The following is a 23,682-nucleotide window of genomic DNA, read 5'->3' as shown; positions in this document are numbered from 1 at the left end:
TTATTCGTCAATATAATTTACAATATAAATACACTTATCTAATTTGACTTGTTTGACTATCTGGCTTTGTCAGGATTTGTCAGGCTTTGCATCACTTGTATGGCTTTGTGTGATTAGGATATATTGAAAAATTGCATTTTCTTTAGCTAATAATATAGAAGAACAATTTATAAAGTAATAAACATTTTACATATGATTTTGTCAGACTTTGTTATTACTTTGTCATTATTTGATTTTGAACTTTGTTGCCAAATTTTTTTTTGTCATTTAAATCTGCAGAAAACTAGTCTTTCGGCTAAGTTAATTGATTCATCAATGTAATTGACAATATAAATACACTTTTTTTAATCTGACTTTGCATGGCTTTTTGTGGCTCTGTCACACTTTGTCAGGCTTTGTTGGGCTTTGTCAGGCTTAGCAGTATTTAGTAGGACCCTAGGTAACTGCATTAAAAGGTTAGTGTTAGGACTGGTAGCAGTATAACTGAAAGTGACTGAAAATTTGTTAAAGCTACATTAAAAATCCAAATCACACACACACCCACCAGTAAATTCAGGCATGGATATTTTATATTATTGTGATTAATTGGAAGACTGTTAGCACATCACACTTCAGGCCACTGGTACACTAGTACATTCAAGACTATAAGCACATCAACACCTTTATTGCTGGATCTTATTTTAAATACCACTGGAATTTAATTAGAACTTTATTCGTTATGACTGGTGATGGAATTTTTTGGACTGTTTGGGATTTAAATCACATTTACTGTAAGTTCTTTTTAAATTTTTACTTTGTATTCTAGGGAAATAAATTGTTGAATTTTACTAAACTTGTTGATTTTTGCTCATTTCTGGTACTTAGTTTAAGACCAAAGAATCATAATAATTATAGAATAAAGTTTAGTCACCAATTAGCTAAAACTGGCATTGCTTTACACAAAGGGACTCCATGGAATGGAGCCCAAAATAGTCCAATCCAAAAGTATAATCAAAGTTTAGGCTGAAGTTTAATTAGGAGGGGGTAGAGTACAATCAGACAGATGGACAGACAGGGTATTACAATATCATTTGCATTGTTTTAAATCAAGGGAATAATTAGATTCTCACTCTAGTTTATTAACAATTATATTGAACTAACATGAAGAACAAAACATTGATTGAAAATGACATACATGGCATTAGAATGAAGCTGTCCTTGTCTTTGTTTTGTGATAATTTTGCTTTTTAATTTAATTTTGTTTTGATTTATTATTTTGCCCCCTATTCAACTTGGCTTAAGTTCATTATGAAAAATTGAAAGAACTTGTAGTAGTTAAGTTGATATGAAAGCACATTAGTGGTGTACAGAGCTAAAATGCCTCCCGGGAGGAAGTCTGAGATGTTACCCTCTGCAACTTATTTTATTTAGCTATACCCTTGTTAGTTATTTGAAAAACATAATCATTAACAAAGAAAGATGTGTTAACAACATTGTAATCATGTATGCCACAGTGTCACTGTAATGTTTTAATATCTAAATGTTCAAATTTAGAATTTAAATCTATATCTAATGGTTTAAAATATCTAATGTTGAATGACTTTGTGTCATTTGGGTCGTAATGTGACAATGTAATTTTGGACACTTTTACGGCTGCAAAGTCATGAATGATGTCATGAATGATGTCATCAAAGGTAATTGTTTTAGCCATCTCCCTTTTCAATGGACAGCATTGCCAAGTTTGTTGGCCATGACTTGCGCACTGTGAATCTTAAATAGGTTGTAATTAGTTTGAGTTATGAAAAGCTCTTCTCGTAGCTAGATTTGCTGACACATTGTTAAAAATATGCATAGTGCAGTGTTAGGGTTTGGATATTGTATGCAGCCCCCCTTGGCAGTCCATTATTAAAGTTCCAGTGCTTCCCAGTTTTTAGTTTTCTTTCCTGTAATTTCCTCATAACTATGAATGTGACAACAAAGACTTCGAATTTCATAAAATAGATAATCTTCATCAACTTCATTGTATTGCTGAGTAAGATTCACACTGGCAATTTGAATTTCATCATTATTTGCACGATTCATAAAATTGTCAAATGATGTAAAAAAAAATCTCAGCGTAAGAGTCAGTTTTGCTCAGCAGATGATCATCAGTCTCTGTTCTCATGATTGATTTCTTGCAGCCAGGTTAGTACAACATTGTCTGCCCTTTTCTCCAGGCATTCAACATATCTTCTGAACACGATGCTCTGTACTTGTATAATTGCCCTTGCAAAACTTAGAAGCAATTATCTGAACCTTTGTAATTGGATTGACTCTTTCTTTGTTGAAGTATATATTTAGAGCATTCGTGTTAGTTGTACAACCATCTTTTTTGAGACCTTTTGTTTGTAGATGCTTCTGCGTTTTTTCAATCTTCTCCAATAAGTCGTTCCAAAAATACAGATATGATGTGAAGGAGTATGACATTATTGCAGTTAGTATCATTCCTGCATCACCTATGATTTCAACTGTCTCTGATTTGCCATCTCTTTGGTAATCCAGTGAATCAACAATTTCATCAAGATGTGAAACCACAGCCTCCACAACATCACATTTTGCACTTAAGCAAGTTTCACATATCCGTTTGACATTTTTTGGACCATGTTTCTGAGGAATGTCCCATTGAACTGTGGAAGAAGAGAAAGACATTGTTTTTTGACAGTGCCAAAAAATGTTAGTGCATTTGCACTGAAAGCAGCCGCATGAACTTCAGCTAAATTCCAGGTATGGTTTAAATCCATGTCATAGTCACAGCATTGTCATTACCTTGACCTCTGCAATCTGACAAATTTAGACCATCCACTTAAAGTTTTGTTTCTGCCACTGGTTCATGTTGTTGCTTCAGCAGTCTTTCCATCAAGATGAAAGAAATCGATAAAGATCTCTTTGATCTCTACTTCTCCTTCATTTATGTCTACATATCAAAGTATCTGACACATGTGGACGACATTGGAAGTCCTATCAAACATGATAGTAAAGTATTTGGCTTCTACCATGCAATCAGTAATGGTAGCCTGAACACAATTTCCAAGAAGTACAATGAATTCATTATGAATATTAGGTGAAAGATATGACATAGACGATGCCCAAAGCAAAACTTTGGTGAGATATAACAGGAATTTAATTTCCTAGCAATTTCATAAATTCAAGAATATTCCATGAATTATTGTCACTTTCCATAGACAGGTTTTCCCTGTGTCCTCTAAACTGGAGGTTTTTTAATCCAAGGATGTGATGCCATCCAAAATTCTTTTCAGAATACCTCTCCACTTTATCGTTTCTCCAACAGTTTGCTTGTAAACTTGTTGATCATTCATGCACCAACTTGCAGTCTCACTGCCATATCTTTCCAGTTGTTGAAAAGACAGTGATATGATACCATCTTAATTCTTGTTCTCCAACTTTTGGACTGAATTTATTCCAAGCACTGAAGACTCGGATTTTGCCCAATCCACTCTGATTTTTGTAAATAACTACATGTATGTACAGTTAAAATATTTTTAATGTTAAAAATCACTTCATCCAAAATTACCCACATCTCTATTAAGCCAAAATTGTCATTGGCTTGTATCAGCTATTGTATTTGACTAAAGCACTAAAAGCACCTAAGCATATCAGTGACTTGATCTGATCTCTGAAAACACAATTCACAGAAGTGAAGCATTCGTGGGTCACACTAGTACTGCCACAAATTTTCAAAACATTATCCCCCCTGCTCTTTCATTTTCTTTCACGTTTCCTCTTAACTTTTTTATTTTTTCCCTTTCTTGTCACCCCTACAAGAGTGCCACCCAGAGCGATTTGCCCTCATTGCCCCCTATTCGGTATGCCAGTGCACCACATATAAATCAGCCTGGTTGGTATAGACCTTGGTGCCCTATTGTGTGTGCATTTGCTTGGCTGCAGTTGATATGCTGAGATTGTTAGCAGCTATACTTTGTGTTGCTTCCTGTTACAAATTTGTCAAGTGGCCTAACGGTTAGAGCATCTGCCTTGGATGCGTGAAGTCGTGGGTTCGATCCCTGGCCAAGTCATACCAAAGACTTATAAAAATGGTACCTACAGCTGCCTTGCTTGGTGCTCAGCATTAAGAGGTTAGTGTTAGGACTGTCTGCCTGGTGTCAGGATAATGTGGCTGTGTTGGACATCATGCTACATGTCTGCGGCATGATGTCCCAGTGCTAGACATCACTATAAACTGACACACTGCAGAGATCATAGCGATATGACTGAAAAATTGTTAAAGCTATGTTAAAAATCCAACACACACACACTCACACACCATGAAGCTTGTTGGCATTATATTTTATTTCTCACATGAAATGCCCTATGGCCCAGATTAATAAAATGTTCAACATGCTTAGCAAATATTTGTCAGAATTTTGTAAAATATTTAATGTTGAATGGGCTTATCATCATGGATTTGTAATCATGGATAGGTTTGTATTCCAGCATAGCCATATCATCCAACATAGGCTCATCATCAAGCACAGGCTTATCATAAAGCACAGGCTTATCATAAAGCACAGGCTTATCATAAAACACAGGCTTATCAAGAAACCTGTGCTTATAATAAAACAGTCTTGTAATAAAGCATGTGTGTATCATCATGCATAAGCCTGTCGTCAAGTATGGGTATTTTATTAAACATAGGCATATCATCAAACTTTAGGCTGTTCAGGAAGCATGGGGTTGTCATGAAGCATAGATGTATACTTGTGAATAAGCTTAAAATGAAGAACAGGCTTATCATCAAGTGCAGGCTAATCATTGGATATATGTGGTTGGACAGTTTTGTCACCACTTTGGCTTGACTCGAGGCCTTACTATCATCATACCATTCCACATGCCATACACAAAGGCTTGACTCGAGGCCTTTCTATCATCATACCATTCCACATGCCATACTCAAGGGTTTGACTCAAGGCCTTTATATCATCATACCATTCCACATGCCATACTCAAGGGCTTGACTCAAGGTCTTTCTATCATCATACCATTCCACATGCCATACACAAGGGCTAGGCTTTGAGGCTTTATGTCATCAATAACCATTCCACATGTCAAACACTATGGTTTGACTTTATGCCTTCCTATCACACCATTCCACATGTCAAACAGTATGGCTTGACATCATGCCTTTCTATCATCGCACCATTCCACATGCCATACACAAAGGTTTGACTCGAGGCCTTTCTATCATCATACCATTCCACATGCCATACACAAAGGCTTGACTCAAGGCCTTTCTATCATCATATTATTCCACATGCCATACACAAGGGCTTGACTCAAGGCCTTTATAGCATCATACCATTCCACATGCCATACACAAGGGCTTGACTTTGAGGCTTTATGTCATCAATAACCATTCCATATGTCAAACACTATGGTTTGACTTCATGCCTTTCTGTCACACCATTCTATATGTCAAACACTATGGCTTGACATCATGCCTTTCTATCATCATACCATTCCGCATGTCAAAAAGCTATGGTTTGACTTCATGCCTTCCTATTGCACCATTCCACACTATGGCTTGACATCATGCCTTTCTATCATCACACCGTTCCACCTGTCAAACACTATGGCTTGACATCATGCCTTTCTATCATCACACCGTTCCACATGTCAAACACTATGGCTTGACATAATGCCTTTCTATCATCGCACCATTCCACATGCCATACACAAAGGCTTGACTCAAGGCCTTTCTATCATCATACCATTCCACATGCCATACACAAGGGCTTGACTCGAGGCCTTTCTATCATCATACCATTCCACATGCCATACACAAGGGCTTGACTTTGAGGCTTTATGTCATCAATAACCATTCCACATGTCAAATACTATGGTTTGACTTCATACCTTCCTATGACACCATTCCATATGTCAAACACTATGGCTTGACATCATGCCTTTCTATCATCATACCATTCCACATGTCAAACACTATGGTTTGACTTCATGCCTTCCTATTGCACCATTCCACATGTCAAACACTATGGCTTGACATCATGCCTTTCCATCATCACACTGTTCCACCTGTCAAACACTATGTCTTGACATCATGCCTTTCTATCATCACACTGTTCCACCTGTCAAACACTATGGCTTAACATCATGCCTTTCTATCATCACACCATTCCACATGTCAAACACTATGGCTTGACATCATGCCTTTCTATCATCACACCGTTCCACCTGTCAAACACTATGGCTTGACATCATGCCTTTCTATCATCACACCATTCCACATGTCAAACACTATGGATTGACATCATGCCTTTCTGTCATCACACCATTCCACATGTCAAACACTATGGATTGACATCATGCCTTTCTATCATCACACCATTCCACATGTCAAACACTATGGCTTGACATCATGCCTTTCTATCATCACACCATTCCACATGTCAAACACTATTGCTTGACATCATGCCTTTCTATCATCACACCATCAAGTCATGTCCTTTCTTTCATGAAACTTTACTCAGCTTTTCAAGTAACAAATATTACTACTGATAGGGAAGTCTAACAGTAAAGAAACCCCTCAGCTTGACTAAACACTCAAACTGAATTTTTTTAATACATTTATTACATTCGAGTAAATGGAGCTAAAATATATCTAGCAATACATGTATGTTATTGTTGCTGTGGGTTTAGTGCCATTTTCAGCACACAATAAGCTATACATGGTGGCTAGTATAACTGGTGGAGGCAGAACCTAGGAAAACCCTAATAAGAAGAACTGACCCACGATAAGCTATTGGCAAACTTTCTCTCATTTATTGGCTGAGTTGGAGACTTGACCCCACATGGACAAAGCTGAGATGCCAGTGATTGGTAAAGGTTGAGATGTTATTGACAAAGGTGAGATTTCAGTGATTGGCAAAGGTGAGAGCTTTAGACCACTCAGCTACCCAGCTCCCATCCAGCAATATGTTAAAACTAAATGTATTTCAGATTTCAAACACAGATATATTAGAATTCATTTTTCAATGTAAAAAAAATATTTTTAATCTAAGTGGGTACGCAAATATAGGAGCTTTTTCATCATGATACCAGGATTCCAGAGATGCAAAGCAAGTGGTTTAACAATTATAGTATATTTCCCATTATAATATTGATGTGTGGGGCTAAGTAATAAGTTTGACAGACAGTGGGGGTGGGGCATACTGTCAAACAAGACTGTACTGATATTGCCCAGAGTTTGTGATTTTATATTTATTTATATATATATATATATATATATATATATATATATATATATATATATATATATATATATATATATATATATATATATATATGTATATATATATATATAAGATGGACAGACATACAGATAGAGGTTTAATTTGACTAGATAATAACTTATAACTTGTGATGATTGCTTTACTTTATTTATTCTCTATCATAGTGTTCCATAATTTGATTGATAGAAACAATGTCAAGGTAATTGATATTGACATAGCAAGTAAGAAGCAAAGCAAGGTACATCACTGTATACATGATAAGATAAACTATGTTATTTGATTCTTTTTTTAGATTTATGATTCAGTAACTGCTGTGTATACAAGGAGACAGAGAGAAGTCCAGAATGGCCAGGGTGAAGAATGTTTAACTCAGTAAAAGTAAGTTTATCCAGCAAATGAACTACATGGGCACCTGTCTTAGTGGACACCTCCATATAATAGGCAACTGTTTATAAAGGACATTAATGAATACTCACCTAATTTCTTTGACATAATTATAACAACCATTCAAAGGACACCTGTATGTATAAGAAAAAATTGTGTTGTTCTGTAAATATTTCTTTACAGGTAATGGTTGAGATAAATCTTTTGTAATGCTAAAAGAACTTTTAAAATTAAAAACAGATTATTGCCCTTTTAGAGAGCTAAGAAGTAGCACAATGTTTCAAAAATGAATGCTTAGAGATCATATCAGTAACCTAGTTTCTGGACATGCAAATATTTATTGTCATAATGCAAAAGTATCCATAGTAAAAAGCCAAGTGTTATATCCCTAAATTATTATGAAAGGGGCATATAATAGGATCCTTTATTTCAGCATTGTTGAGCTTGATATAGAGGGAATTTCCCTTCCTAAGCCCCCTAATGCCTCTCCATACCATTGTTTTCTCCCCAATTCTTCCCCTTTGCCCTACCCGGCACTTCCTCTGCCCATTAAGGCTTTACATCTCTCTGTACCGCTAAAATTTCCTTATGATACCTTGCTTTGTTATATAAATTCATACATTTTTATTTAATGATTGATGATTATGTAAAATTGTCAATGTCTGATTTTACTTCTAGAATTTATGACCTCCAGAAGTTCACACTAGACTGTAAAAGTACTTGGCAGCACAATTTTCCCATTGTTCTCAAGAAAAAAATCCTTCTTTTGTTGGAAAAAGTGCCCCTGTTTTACAAGATCCCCATCTTGCCTTCTCCACTGCAAGAAATTCCTCACTGGAGCAATGTATGGATAATCCTTTTGAAATTTCCTCTAATCCCACTATGCTCATTTACATAGAAGATCACTGCTCCGGTGGCCTAGTGGTTAGAGTGTCCGCCTCAAAAGTGCAAGGTCATGGGTTCGAAACCCGGCCGAGTCATACCAAAGACTTACAAAAATGGTACTAACAGCTGCCTCGCTAAGTGCTCAGCATTAAGAGGTTAGTGTTAGGACTGGTCTGCCTGGTGTCAGGATAACGTGACTGTGTGGGACATCATGCTACGTGTCTGCGGCATGATGCCCCAGTGCTAGACACCACTATGAACTGTCACACTGCAGACATCATAGCGATATGACTGAAAAATTGTTAAAGCTGTGTTAAAAATCCTAATCACACACACACACATAAAGAATCTTTCATAATGAATTAAAAAAATTGGAACTGGACAGACTTATTCCATGAGTTAAAACAAGAAAAGCTAAGGAAAATCAAAGCAATAGTTCTGTATATTTCCTTTATATTTTAATGCAGTATTTGGGACCAGTTTCCACATGTTGACCCACCATATGTACTATGATGCAGCTACTAACACAAGGTTAATGCTGATAGCCTTTAGATTGGTTATAGTCATTTGGATATGTGGGTACTAAGATGCATCCATTGAATGACAGTAAGTCTGTTCTTTGTGCTGGCAAGTTGAAAGATGCAGGTACAGCACTCCCTTACTATAAGACCATTCATTACAACGCCATTTCACGTGTAAGGATAGCATGGATCCCATATCTCAATATGATTGTGAAATAACATGCATAATGTACTTAATTATTAAGTGGTATGATACCAGAATAAGGTTAGAAAGTATCATGTTATTAAAAAAAACATACAAGACTAGGTTGTCTTACCTTATACCAGAATAAGGTTAGAAAGTCTAATCTTATACAAGAAAAAGCATAGTGTCTCACCCTATACCAAGGTAAGGTTAGATAGTATCATGTTAAACAAGTATAGGCATAGCATATATTACCCTATAAAAACATAAGCTTAGAAACCATATTATACATGTATAATCATACAGCATTTTACCCAATACTATAAATAAAATTGGTTATTGGAAATTGAAAAATTTCAAATTCCAAACAATATAATAATTTCTGAATTTATTTAATATACTGTTTATCACTATTAGTATATTCTATGCCAGGCACTATTAGTATATTCTATACTGAAAATGCAGCATTATAATGAGAGAGTACTGAATCACTTTTCTGACAGTGGTGGCATCATCATTTTGAAGGTAGTCGTGGAACACTTCATTCAGGGCATGGGCCGGGTAAGATATTTTTAAACCCATACACTAGGGTGTAAATTAATGGATAGAACAAGGTCTTAGGCCAGATCCGTCCAATGGGCCATAGTTTGACCAATCTTTTGTGAAGGTTCATCTGTGTTAAGTTGCACGTCAGTTATATCATTTTTTTTTTTGAAAGATTGGTCTTGGGTAAGAGACCACTTTTTTGCAGTATCCTTTTTTAAATACAAAATTTGTTGTACTTACCAAAACTGCATTTTTTTTTCTTCTTTCAGATGCCTTAAAAATCAGCCCACCAAACCAGTTGCACTGCCCGTAGCAAGAGAAAAATTATGCTTTACATTTCCCATTACAGCACTGTCATCCTTCCTTCAGAACCCACCTCATACCTGTCAGACATTTTGCACACGGATCCATCCTTATCCTTTTTCCCATTCCATCTGAAAGCAGACGACAGACATAAGTATACTGGTTCCATGATATGATGTTAATGTATCATTCTTTTGACATTGACAGTATATACTGCCCTTTTAACATCCTTTGGAGGATTTTGTTTTCTCACAGAGAATTTGTTCAATAAGTTTGACAGTGTTTCAGACTACTTGCATTGTCTTTGAGGATGACATTGTAGTGTATTATGGGTAATTCTATTATCAGTGGAAACTGTAATTTTGCCTGAGTTTTAGATCAGTGTTACCATTCCTGAAATGATTATGAATATAAAGTGTATCAACATTCTCTTCAAGGTCAGCTTGAAACATTTCATAACGTGTATTGTTTAATAGCAAAGAAGAAACATGCAACAGTTTTAGTTGTTTGCATTTGTTCTTGATTCAGGTCAAGAGACTGGATCTCTGCTTTATTTCCTATTCCTTACCCACTGATCTGCTTAATATGTAGTCAGTCTACCATCAGAATATCACCCCAGTTTTAACTGCCATCCCCCCTCTCATGAATGCACTTGTTTGAAGTTGTTGACATATCAAATAAGTGTTATTTCCTGTATAGAAATTTAAAGAAACTTAAATCCAAACTTAGTCTTTGGTAGATATAGCCAGATAAAGATGATATTTTGTGAAATCTTAAAATCATTTCACTGCAGAAACACTGCCCATTTACTTATTGGGAAAATCAGTACCTATTTTGCATAGGAAATTGGGGAAAGTTTTACATCAGTACAAATCTGCAGAAGAAATTTGAACTATTTTTATTTGAAAGAATCAGTATGCACTTAATTACAACCATTTGATTAATAAGCCAAAATGATAAGTTTACCCCCAAATGCATTCAATCACAGAACCCTCTTTAACAAGAAGCTTGTTGGAAACAAGTTTGGGTCAGACAGGACAAATTTTTCATATAGAAATACTGACTTTACACAGTCTGGGATTTATCCTCAACAGGAGAGACCAGAAAATCAGGCTGTGGATTTTTTCCAATCAGTTCAGGTTGTTCCAACAAGCTCGGGAGGGTACCAGGTTTACTCCAGTGTATCAGAGAATAGGCAACAAAACCACAGGAAGTCTCCAGACTTTCTTCTGCAAGATTCCCAATTATTTAGACTTAATATTAGCAATCCAGATTTGTGGAAACAAAAGTTTAACTCCAGGACACCTTTACAGAGAGACGGGTTCCACTCCAGGATACCTGAGCACCTAGACAATGAATCCAGTCAAAAAAATTCCAGGGATGAAAAGGTTAGGAAAAATCCATCATTGAAAGAAAAAGAATACTCTTCAGACAAAACAGCTGCTGGTACAATCAACACTAAAAGGGTTCTCCCCATTAAGCCAGTCCCATCACGTCAGAAGAACATTCAAACTTGTACTTGTGGAAAATATCACCACATTCAAACTTGTACTTGTGGAAAATATCACCATCACACATTTGATTTTGAATCTGGCAAGAGGTCTTCCTTACAGAACATGCCATCATCATTTGAGGAGTCCATAACACACAAGCTAACCCATCAGTTACAGCAAGAGTTGTCAGCTTGTAATGAAAAGCATGTTACAATATGTAACACTTTCTGGAAACCCTTTCTAGCTTTCAATGAGTACAAGCATGGACAGAAACTCGTGCAGTTTAAGGATTTCTGGCCAGACGAGAGACAAATATGCGAGTTGCTGAAAGTTGGTATTGAGAACGTTGTGCTGCGGGATTCCATCCCAGACCTTTGCCTTTTAGCAGTGGTGTGTGGACCAGTGGACTTGCTGAAAGCATTGCTTAACATGTCCTTGATTAGTAAGTTGATTATAATTTCAGACTTTCTAAGAACATTATATAGACATGTTTTTGGTTGTTCCTGCATATGTATGACAGTTTGTCAGTATGGAAGTCATGACTTTGTAGATGACATCAGTATAAGCCATGACACTGTAGAAGGCATCAATATGAGCCATGACACTGTAGATGTCATCAATATAAGCCATGACACTATAGATGATATCAATATAAGCCATGACACTATAGATGGTATCATTATAAGTCATGACACTATAGATGGTATCATTATAAGTCATGACACTATAGATGGTATAATTATAGGCCATGACACTCTAGATGGTATCATAAGCCATGGCACTATAGACGGTATCATTATAAGCCATGACACTATAGATAACATCATTATAAGCCATGACACTATTGATGGCATCATTATAAGCCATGACACTATTGATGGCATCAATATAAGCCATGACACTATAGATCACATCAATATAAGCCATGACACCTTAGATGACATCAATATAAGCCATGACACTATAGATGACATCATTATAAGCCATTACACTATTGATGGCATCAATATAAACCATGACACTATATATCACATCAATATAAGCCATGACACTATAGGTGGCATCATTTTAAACCATGACACAATAGATGGCATCAGTATAAACGATGACACTATAGATGGTATCATTATAAGCCATGACACCTTAGATGCCATCAATATAAGCCATGACACTATAGATGACATCATTATAAGCCATGACACTATAGGTGGCATCAATATAAGCTATGACACTATAAATGACATCATTATAAGCCATGACACTATAGATAGCATCAATATAAGCCATGACACTATAGATGACATCATTATAAGCTGTGACACTATTGATGGCATCAATATAAGCCATGACACTATAGATGACATCAATATAAGCCATGACACTGTAGGTGGCATCATTTTAAACCATGACAGAATAGATGGCATCAATATAAACCATGACACTATAGATGGTTTCATTATAAGCCATGACACTATAGATGGCATCAATATAAGCCATTACACTGTAGATGACATCAGTATAAGCCATGACACTATAGATGACATAAGTATAAGCCATGACACTATAGATGGTATCATTATAAGCCATGACACTAAATGGCATCAATATAAGCCATAGCACTATAGATGACATCATTATAATCCATGACACTATAGATGACATCATTATAAGCCATGACACTATAGATGACATCATCATAAGCCATGACACTATTGATGGCATCAATATAAGCCATGACACTATAGATGACATCAATATAAGCCATGACACTATAGGTGGCATCATTTTAAACCATGACACAATAGATGGCATCAATATAAACCATGACACTATAGATGGTATCATTATAAGCCATGACACTATAGATGGCATAAATATAAGCCATGACACTATAGATCGCATCAATAAAAGTCATGACACTATAGATAGTATCAGTATAAGCCATGACACTATAGATGACATCATTATAAGCCATGACACTATAGATGGCATCAATATAAGCCACAACACTATAGATGACATCATTATAAGCCATGACACTATAGATGACATCATTATAAGCCGTGACACTATAGATGACATGAGTATAAGCCGTGACACTATAGATGATATCACTATAAGCCATGACACTATAGATGACGTCAATATAAACCATAGTACTATAGATGGCATCATTATAGTTACAAGCTCATTAACGTCTGCAATATCTTGGTAGTTTTAATATTGAAAAGATAAATTTTGAAGACTTATAACCAACAGCCATTGTTTACAAAAAAAATGCTAAACTTTGTGTATTCTGTCTGACAAAGTAAAAACTGTCATAAAATATTATATATTTGATGATATGCTTTTCTCTGTCAGTCTTTTCTAGTTAGACATTAGAGGACAAAGATGTGTCATTTGTGTTGATGTGGGATAAGGAATTCATGCCCACTAATTCTAACTCTCACTTGGCATTTCCTCATCCACACCAGTGCATACAATGGACTAATATTGATATTACATACATTTAATTTTGACCACTTTTCCAGATGCAGGATATTGTCTTCCATGCAGTGGCATATTTTGAGACATGGGGTTTACCTTTCCAGATTATATATATATATATATATATATATATATATATATATATATATATATATATATATATATATATATATATATATATATATATATATTGTCCTTAGTAGAATGTGAGATACAGTATTGGTGTAACTTTTCCAGATAAAGTATTTTTGTTGTTTGTGCGTTAGTAGATTGTAAGATATAGGTCTGTATATTGTCTTGGCTGTACATGTAATAATGTATTGTGAGGCATATGAGGTAAAGTTGTCCAGGTAATATACTGTATATTATCTTGCCTGTTTTAGCAGATTGTAAACATATATGTAATGTTTTCAGGTGTGGTACTATATTGTCATGCTTATATTAGCCAATTATAAATCATGTGTAACTTTTCCAGATGTATTACTATATCTCATGCTTGTGTTAGCAGATTTGTAAGACATATGTAACTTTTCCAGATATGGTACTATATTGTCTTGCGTATGTTAGCAGATTTTAACATGTAACTTTCTGAGATATAGTACTATATTGTCTTGCTTGTGTTAGCAGATTGCAAGACATGTGTGTAATGTTTCCAGATACTGTACTATAGCTCATGCTTTTGTTAGCAGATTGCAAGACATGTGTAATATTTCCAGATACTGTACTATAGCCCATGCTTTTGTTAGCAGATTGCAAGACGTGTGTAATGTTTCCAGATACTGTACTATAGCCCATGCTTTTGTTAGCAGATTGCAAGACATGTGTGTAATGTTTCCAGATAATGTACTATAGCCCATGCTTGTGTTAGCTGATTGCAAGACATGTGTAATGTTTCCAGATATAGTACTATATTGTCTAGCACAGAGGTGGGCAAATTTCCAGTGCAAGTGCTGCATACACAAATTTACACCTTGTCACGGGCCGAATAGTTCATTAAGTAAAATAATTAATATTTGAAATAGCAAAAGCAAAAGGTTTTTCTAAATAACATCTAATTAATTTTCAGCTGTTAATATGTTGTTAATACTTGAAAACTTAAACTGAAACTTCAAAAGAAGCACATTCATTTGATAAACAGAGTAACATAAACAGAGTCAGTGCGAATGATGACTTGTTCCTATGCCGCATGAAAACCCTTGGCGGGCCGCATGCGGCCCATGGGCCGTAGTTTGCCCACCCCAGGTCTAGCTTGTCTCAACAGACTGTAAGACATGTTTAATGCTTCCAGGTGTATTACTATATTATCTTGCTTGTGTTAGCAAATTGTAAGACATGTGTAACTTTTCAAGATAATAGTACTATATTGTCTAGCTTGTCTCAACAGACTGTAAGACATGTGTAATGCTTCCAGATATAGTACTATATTGTCTTGCCTGTGTTAGCTGATTGTAAGACATGTGTAACTTTTCCAGATATAGCACTATATTGTCTTGCTTGTGTTAGCAAATTGTAAGACATGTGTAACTTTTCAAGATATAGTACTATTGTGTCTAGCTTGTCTCAACAGACTGTAAGACATGTGTAATGCTTCCAGATATAGTACTATATTGTCTTGCCTGTGTTAGCTGATTGTAAGACATGTGTAACTTTTCCAGATATAGCACTATATTGTCTTGCTTGTGTTAGCAAATTGTAAGACATGTGTAACTTTTCAAGATATAGTACTATATTGTCTAGCTTGTCTCAACAGACTGTAAGACATGTGTAATGCTTCCAGATATAGTACTATATTGTCTTGCCTGTGTTAGCTGATTGTAAGACATGTGTAACTTTTCCAGATATAGCACTATATTGTCTTGCTTGTGTTAGCAAATTGTAAGACATGTGTAACTTTTCAAGATATAGTACTATATTGTCTAGCTTGTCTCAACAGACTGTAAGACATGTGTAATGCTTCCAGATATAGTACTATTGTCTTGCTTGTGTTAGCTGATTGTAAGACATGTATAACTATTCCAGCAGCAACTGTATTGATATCATCAATGACAGTACTGAGATTTGTGATCTGAAGGCAAGATATAGACTGACTGTACATTATATGGAACTCATGCTTTTTTATATACCACGATAGTTTTGCATGAAGAGTACTGTATATTCATGCAGATAAATCGGGTCCAACTTTGAACTGCATCCATCCAGATCTGCCATTGCATAATGTGCTGGAAGATAATAATAATAATAATAATGAGGACTTTGTATAGCGCCTAATCTTTAGAAGCTCTAAGCACTTTACAACATTAGACAACACCTATAAGATAAAAACATGTTATGATTACAAAAACAAACACCATGAATTTAGAAAACATTAAAAAAAACATGCTGAGAATATTTAAGGTAGGAAACATTATTAGGTCTTTAAGTTTGTTCTTGCAGTCGATCACTGTGTCTTTGTGTCTAAGTTCAGTGGGCAATTCATTCCACATTGCTGGACCCTGGTATGCAAAAGAACGCTGTCCATATGACTTTGTTTTCATAGTGGGAATGATGAGTATACGATTGTCAGAAGAGGAGTGTAAATATCTTGCTGGTGTGTACACATGGGGGAGGTCAGATAGGTATGTTGGACTAGATTCCGACAGTGAAACATAGCACAGAGAACAAATTTTGTGTTTGAATCTGGATCGAATGGATAGCCAGTGTAGTGTACAGAGCAGTGGCGAGGTGTGCTCTGATCATGGTACTCTAAGTATGATCCGAGAAGCTGTGTTTTGAAGTTTCTGGAGCAGATATTGAGATGAACCAGACAGAATTGAGTTACAATAGTCCAGTCTTAAAAGTACTAATGAACACACAAGTGTTTTAGTGGCATCAACTGAAAGATATTTGCGAATTGAGTTGATGCGTCTCAGGTCAAGATATGCAGCCTTGCATATGTTCATGACAATGTGAGAGTACTGTCCAGAGTAACACCTTGGTTTCGTACTGATTGTGTGAATTTAATGTTGGTGTTGCTGATATTTATTGTTTGAGGTAAAGGATGTGAATGAGAAAGTCTTTTTGTTGTGATCAGAATGGCCTCAGTTTTATCATCATTCATCTGCAGCTTGTTACATGTCATCCTTGATTTCACATCAGAAATGCACCTCTCTACACCTTGGATGGTAGCATCAACTTCAGTTGGGTGGCTAGATTTGTATATTTGGGTGTTATCAGCGTACAGTTGGTGAGACACTGAATGATGATCTATGACACTTGAGAGCAACTGAGTGTACAGAATGAAGAGAACAGGTCCAAGAACAAACCCCTGTGGAACACCACAACATAGATCAACTGGGCTGGAGTGTATTCCATTGGCAGATACAATTTGTGTCCTGTTGACCAAGTAGGACTTGAACCACAGTAAGGCTGTATCATGAATGCCAAATACATGCTGGAGATGGTGAAGTAATATATCATGGTCTTTGCAGTTTGTTAGGAGTAATCAATAGAATAAACAACATAGATCCTGATCTGCTGGCACATTATACAGTGGCAGGTCCGAGTTTGTTAGGAGTAATCAATAGAATATGCAACATAGATCCTGATCTGCTGGCACATTATACAGTGGCAGATCAGAGTTTGTTAGGAGTAATCAATAGAACAAGCAATATAGATCCTGGTCTGCTGGCACATTATACAGTGGCAGATCAGAGTTTGTTAGGAGTAATCAATAGAACAAGCAACATAGATCCTGATATGCTGGCATATTATACAGTGGCAGATCAGTTTTTTTTTTTTTGCAGTTGGACCTGACTTATAAATGACTTTATATGGTACATAGGGAAATAATATAATGTTAATGGTACATGAAGGGACATTTATCACCATGGCAACTAAATTGATTTATTTGTTCATTGAAGAGATCTGCAGGTTGTGTCATTATTTTTGGTAATTTTATTGCACAGCAACACTTTAGAATGTTGTATCTTGAAGAGACAAGTATAGTGCCTTACCCATAGACACACCACAGTGGGCTTATCTGGACTGATCCATGCAGAGACAAGTATAGTGCCTTACCAATGGACACACCACAGTGGGCTGATCCATGCAGAGACAAGTATAGTGCCTTATCCAGGGACACACCACCATCTGATCTGGGCTGTTTTATGCAGAGACAAGTATAGTGCCTTACCCATGGACACACCACAGTAGCTTATCAGGGCTGATCCATGCAGAGAAAAGTATAGTGCCTTTCCCATCAACACAATACAGTAGCTGATCTGGGCTGGTCCATGCAGAGACAAGTATAGGGCCTTATCCAGGGACACACCACCATCTGATCTGGGCTGTTTTATGTAGAGACAAGTATAGTTCCTTACGCATGGACACACCACAGTAGCTGATCTGGGCTGATCCATGCAGAGACAAGTATAGTGCCTTACCCATGGACATACCACAGTAGCTGATCCATGCAGAGACAAGTATAGTGCCTTACCCATGAACACACCACAGTAGCTGATCTGGGTTGATCCATGCAGAGCCAAGTATAGTGCTTTACCCATGGATACACCACAGTAGCTGATATGGGCTGATCCATGCAGAGACAAGTATAGTTCCTTACCCATGGACACACCACAGTAGCTGATCTGGGCTGATCCATGCAGAGACAAGTATAGTTCCTTACCCATGGACACACCACAGTAGCTGATTTGGGATGATCCATCCAGAGACAGTTATAGTGCCTTACCCATGGACACACCACAGTGGGCTGATCTGGGCTGATCCATGCAGAGACAAGTATAGTGCGTTACCCAATGACACACCACAGTAGCTGATCTGGGCTGATTCCTCCAGAGACAAGTATAGTGCCTTACCCATGGACACACCACAGTAACTGATCTGGGCTGATCCATCCAGAGACAAGTATAGTGCCTTACCAATGGACACACCACAGTGGGCTGATCTGGGCTGATTCATGCAGAGACAAGTATAGTGCCTTACCCATGGACACACCACAGTGGGCTGATCCATGCAGAAGCAAGTATAGTGCCTTACCCAATGACACACCACAGTAGCTGATCTGGGCTGATCCATGCAGAAACAAGTATAGTGCCTTACTGAATGACACATCACAGTAGCTGATCTGGGCTGATTCATCCAGAGACAAGTATAGTGCCTTACCCATGGACACACCACAGTAGCTGATCTGGACTGATCCATGCAGAGACATGTATAGTGCCTTACCCATGGACACACCACAGTGGGCTGATCCATGCAGAGACAAGTATAGTGCCTTACCCATGGACACACCACAGTAGCTGATCTGGGCTGATTCATCCAGAGACAAGTATAATGCGTTACCCAATAACATACCACAGTAGCTGATCTGGGCTGATTCATCCAGAGACAAGTATAGTGCCTTACCCATGGACATACCACAGTAGCTGATCCGATGGTGGGAATCAAACCCACACCCTTCTAGTCATAAGTTTTACCAACACTTCAGCAATAAACAAGTTATTTTCTCTATTGTTCCGAAAGACATGTTTTATATATTTGCTAGTTACATTTGACTTGCGCAGTGAGTCTTTATAATAAGATACCATATATACTTGCATACAAGTCAAGTCCAGCTGCAGAGGGTATACACCCAAATATGCCATTGCTTAGTGTGATTGTATGTCATAGTTATTTTATTTGTTCAACTGATTATGCCTAACAAACTACATAGACTGAGATCTGCCTGCACATTATGGAGTTTTGCAGCTGGACTCGACTGATAAGTAAGTATATATGGTACTGTATTATAACAGTTCCCATTATAATACATATATGGTACTGTATTATAACAGTTCCCATTATAATACATGTATGGTACTGTATTATAACAGTTCCCATTATAATACATATATGGTTATGGATCCCATTATTCTGAATGAATTGTTTTAAAAACAATGTTACTTAATTTATTTAACTTAATTTTAATTCTTGGCATATTACAGTCCACAGTTATATGATTTCAGAAATAATGTCATATCATAGCATAAATTGGCATAAAATATAGTTATTATTATTATATAGGCTGTCTTCAATTGAATACAAATCATGTGGCGAATAACAAGCCCTTCAAGTGCACTGGATCCAGCATAGGATCACGTGTGTCAGTTATTGATTAAGATAAATGCAATAAACTGACAATGAACAGTATTGCAATACAAATATCTCCAGTATAAGCATCAAGCTGAAATACACTAGCCTGTAGAAACAGCAATGTAAGTTTTGCAAACAACTGTTTTTCTGTTTTATTTGTTTGTCTTGTCTATGTTTTGTATTTGCCATTGAAAAAGACTCATTAAAGAGTCAAAAGTGCTCAGGCTTGATAGATACTAGTTTCACACTATTCGTTGTCAGTTTATTGCATTTATATATATATATATATATATATATATATATATATATATATATATATATATATATATATATATATATATATATATATATATATATATATCTCTTTGTGTGTATGTATGTGTGTGTGTATATATATATATATATATATATATATATATATATATATATATATATATATATATATATATATATATATATATATATATATATATATATATATATATATATATATATATATATATATATATATATATATATATATATATATATACATATGTAGCTATTCAAGTATAATTTTCATAAGGTAACCATGCCCATAACACAGTTATATCGAGGGAAAACATGCTTGATATTTATATGTATTTTATAGGAGTTGACTACCAACTAGACAATGATGCCAGTTTACTCCACCTTGCATGCCTAGTCCAGAACCAAGAGATGGTACAGTATCTGGTGCAACGTGGTGTGTCACCTAACATGAGGGACAAAAGTGGTAGGCTTTTATTCACCCAGATTTTTCTGTTTCAGTATTCTGTATGTAATACTGGGCCAAGGTGACCACACAGGGACTTGCAGATAATTCACAAAATTTTGTAGGGAAAATTCACAATAATATAGATATTGAAAATGATGTAATCTTGATCTCACATTTTTGTTTTGTTTTTGTTGGTTATGGCATTAGTGTGTATAGGATTGTACTGGAGGAATATAACATTAATATTTTTTTCTATAATGCACTCATTTAATTCAGTCGACAGGATAGAGTCCAGGGATTTTCCTTGATTTTGAAAATTGAAAGTCAGGAACTCCATGCACCAGACAAGGGCATCCCCAACTGAATTGCAGTGCCCTAGCCCCAGTGCAACAATTACACCTACATGCCATACCCACAGTGCACTTTCAGCACTTTTGCAGTTTTTACACTCGCATCACGGCATTAGACTAACTTTGACAGGGAGCATTCCTGAATTGAGACATTTCAAGTCAGTTCAAATACTGCTGATCCTGTCAGATATGGATATTTTGCTTACAACTAGCAAAATCTCTAAACAGCTTCATGCAAATCACAGACAACTAGCAGTCTTCAAGACTATTCCAGTTTGTATGGGTGCTGCCAATATGCCCTCAAATTAAATTGTCTAAAAAAAATGTGTTAAAATAGTTGAATTTTGATAAAATCTTCAAAAAATGTAAGACATCCTCTTGTTGAGGGTCAACTGAATTTAAAGTTTTCAATCCAGTTTACCTATCCAAATGCAATTTCATTTGGCCTTGTGTTTATTTCAGTAAATTGAGTGGTCTCAAGAACTTAATAATGTAATAACATTGAACCTTTAAGGTTATTATTGATTATATGTTGGGATGTTTTTGGTAGAATGTCCAAGGTGATGAATATATTGGGACCTTGAGGTTTTATATGCATGTCTTGATTTTGATTTCTTCTTCAATACATCTTTTCATGTATTGAACATATACAGTATACACTCACTTCAGAGCACCTCTCCATAGATGTCCCTTTTATAGGGCAGGTATCTTCATGAATCCCATTTCATTTTTTAATAGTAATGTTGTATGTAAAATACCTCAGTATAATGTGATCTCACCCATAAGATGGTCCACTTTTATAGCTGCCAAGAATGGCATTATGCAGGGTTCCCGCGCTACCGGTAAATCGGGGAAAAGTTGGGAGAATTGATCATTTTTTTCCCAGCCATGAAAAGTCCTAGAATTTAGCAAATATTGATGAAAGTTGGGAAAAACCCAGGAATTTTCCACCACAACTTGACACCCGAAACATTCACGTAACTGAGTCGTAACTAAACTGATCGTAAGTTACATTTATCGAGTTCTAACCAGAATATTCTGAGGGTGCAGTATGTATCATTTGGGTGTTTGCAATAAACATATACTGAGTCAGTCCAGACTCTCAGTGGATTAGATTCATCTAGTACACTTTAATTTTCAAAGTCGGCTTGACATCCGTATCTTTCCTTATGTGGAAACTATGAAAACCACTCTAGCATCACAAGAGGCAAACACTGTGTTAGCAAAGCGTAGCCGCTTACTGGATGGCCTAGCAAACTTTAAACATTGTTAGAAGAAGTGATACATGCATGAAATGGATCTGAAAATTACTTATTACTCAGAAATTGTGAGTATTAAAATCGGAGTTGATGAAATATGACCTGGTACTCGCGATTTCATTGCTGGTCGCATGAGTACACAAATCTAGCAACCCACATTTTCAAATGTTGTAGAGAAAAAATAAAAAAATATTAAATGAAAGTCGTATACTGGCTGCAATAAATTATAAAAAAGAAAGAGCACAAAGTTTTCCATATTTATATATTCCATGAACAACTTCTGGAGTTTTGTTGCATCACGTGACTACCACGTTGACATGTACTCTCTGCTTGATAAATCAGACTGGCCAGATTGCTGGTTTTTACAAAAGGTATCTGACTTTCATTTAATATAATTTAATTTCTCTACAACAACATTAAAATGGAGTTTGTTGTTGATATGACGTGACTAAGGGACTTCCCATGTCATCATTTGAGATTCATGAAGTGACTAGTAATGCGAATGGTGAGTACCTGGTCAGGTTTCATCAATGCCGTAGTTTGGTCTAGTCTGTCAGTGGAATAAAGACATAATGAGAAAATAAATAATTTTTCTATAGATTTCATGCAGGTATAAGTTGATATAACATAAGTTTAAATTTTCTAGGCCCACTGGTAAGCGACTACCATATGTCACTACTGCACCTCGGTGGCAAATTCCAAATTTTCTATATGCAATTGCAACGAGCCCAACCTAAAGGAAACCCGATTAAAAAACGGACTGCTATTCCTTTTAATACAAATTTGTAGTCCAAATTGTTGAATCTCAGAGCTGAAATGAGAAATTGTCATCCCTTGTATTATAGATTGAAAAACTATTTGAGCCCCTGTATCAATACAGGTTTGAAGACTGGTTAAACGAATTAAAAGAAGACAAGTTGATTTTACAGAAAATTCAGTCCTTGTTTATACAACAGTATATAATTTTGAAGGTCTTGTGAAAATTTAAATCATCCCTTTTGAAAATGTTTTTTAAATGATGGATTTTTAACCAGATCTTCTTAACGAGATTAGGTTGTTTGAAAAATCTTGCTTGGGATTTTATTGGCACAGATAAATTCAGGGTAAAACTCTCTTTGTTAC

General features: G+C 36.0%; 1 protein-coding gene across 7 annotated transcripts in view; it reads left to right on the top strand.

Annotated features, from left to right (window-relative positions):
- The window catches only part of LOC149775392 (uncharacterized), a 213,690-nt gene that overhangs the window by 87,562 nt on the left and 102,446 nt on the right, over positions 1-23,682 (top strand). For 3 of the 7 annotated variants that reach the window (XM_089943911.1, XM_089943912.1, XM_089943910.1), the window contains 3 exons: positions 7,576-7,661; positions 11,201-12,041; positions 20,847-20,969. In XM_089943911.1, the coding sequence (XP_089800037.1) occupies positions 7,644-7,661; positions 11,201-12,041; positions 20,847-20,969 (982 nt within the window). In that variant the 5' untranslated portion in view covers positions 7,576-7,643. Of the gene's footprint in view, positions 1-7,575; positions 7,662-10,072; positions 12,042-20,846; positions 20,970-23,682 lie in introns of all 7 variants that reach the window. The other 4 variants (XM_089943908.1, XM_089943909.1, XM_089943907.1 and 1 more) reach the window with 2 other exon arrangements.

The sequence above is a fragment of the Sinohyriopsis cumingii genome, chromosome 19, assembly GCF_028554795.1.
Source record: "Sinohyriopsis cumingii isolate HCF-2022 chromosome 19, ASM2855479v2, whole genome shotgun sequence".
Classification (NCBI taxonomy): Eukaryota; Metazoa; Mollusca; class Bivalvia; order Unionida; family Unionidae; genus Sinohyriopsis; species Sinohyriopsis cumingii.
This window is presented reverse-complemented; position numbering and strand designations above follow the sequence as displayed.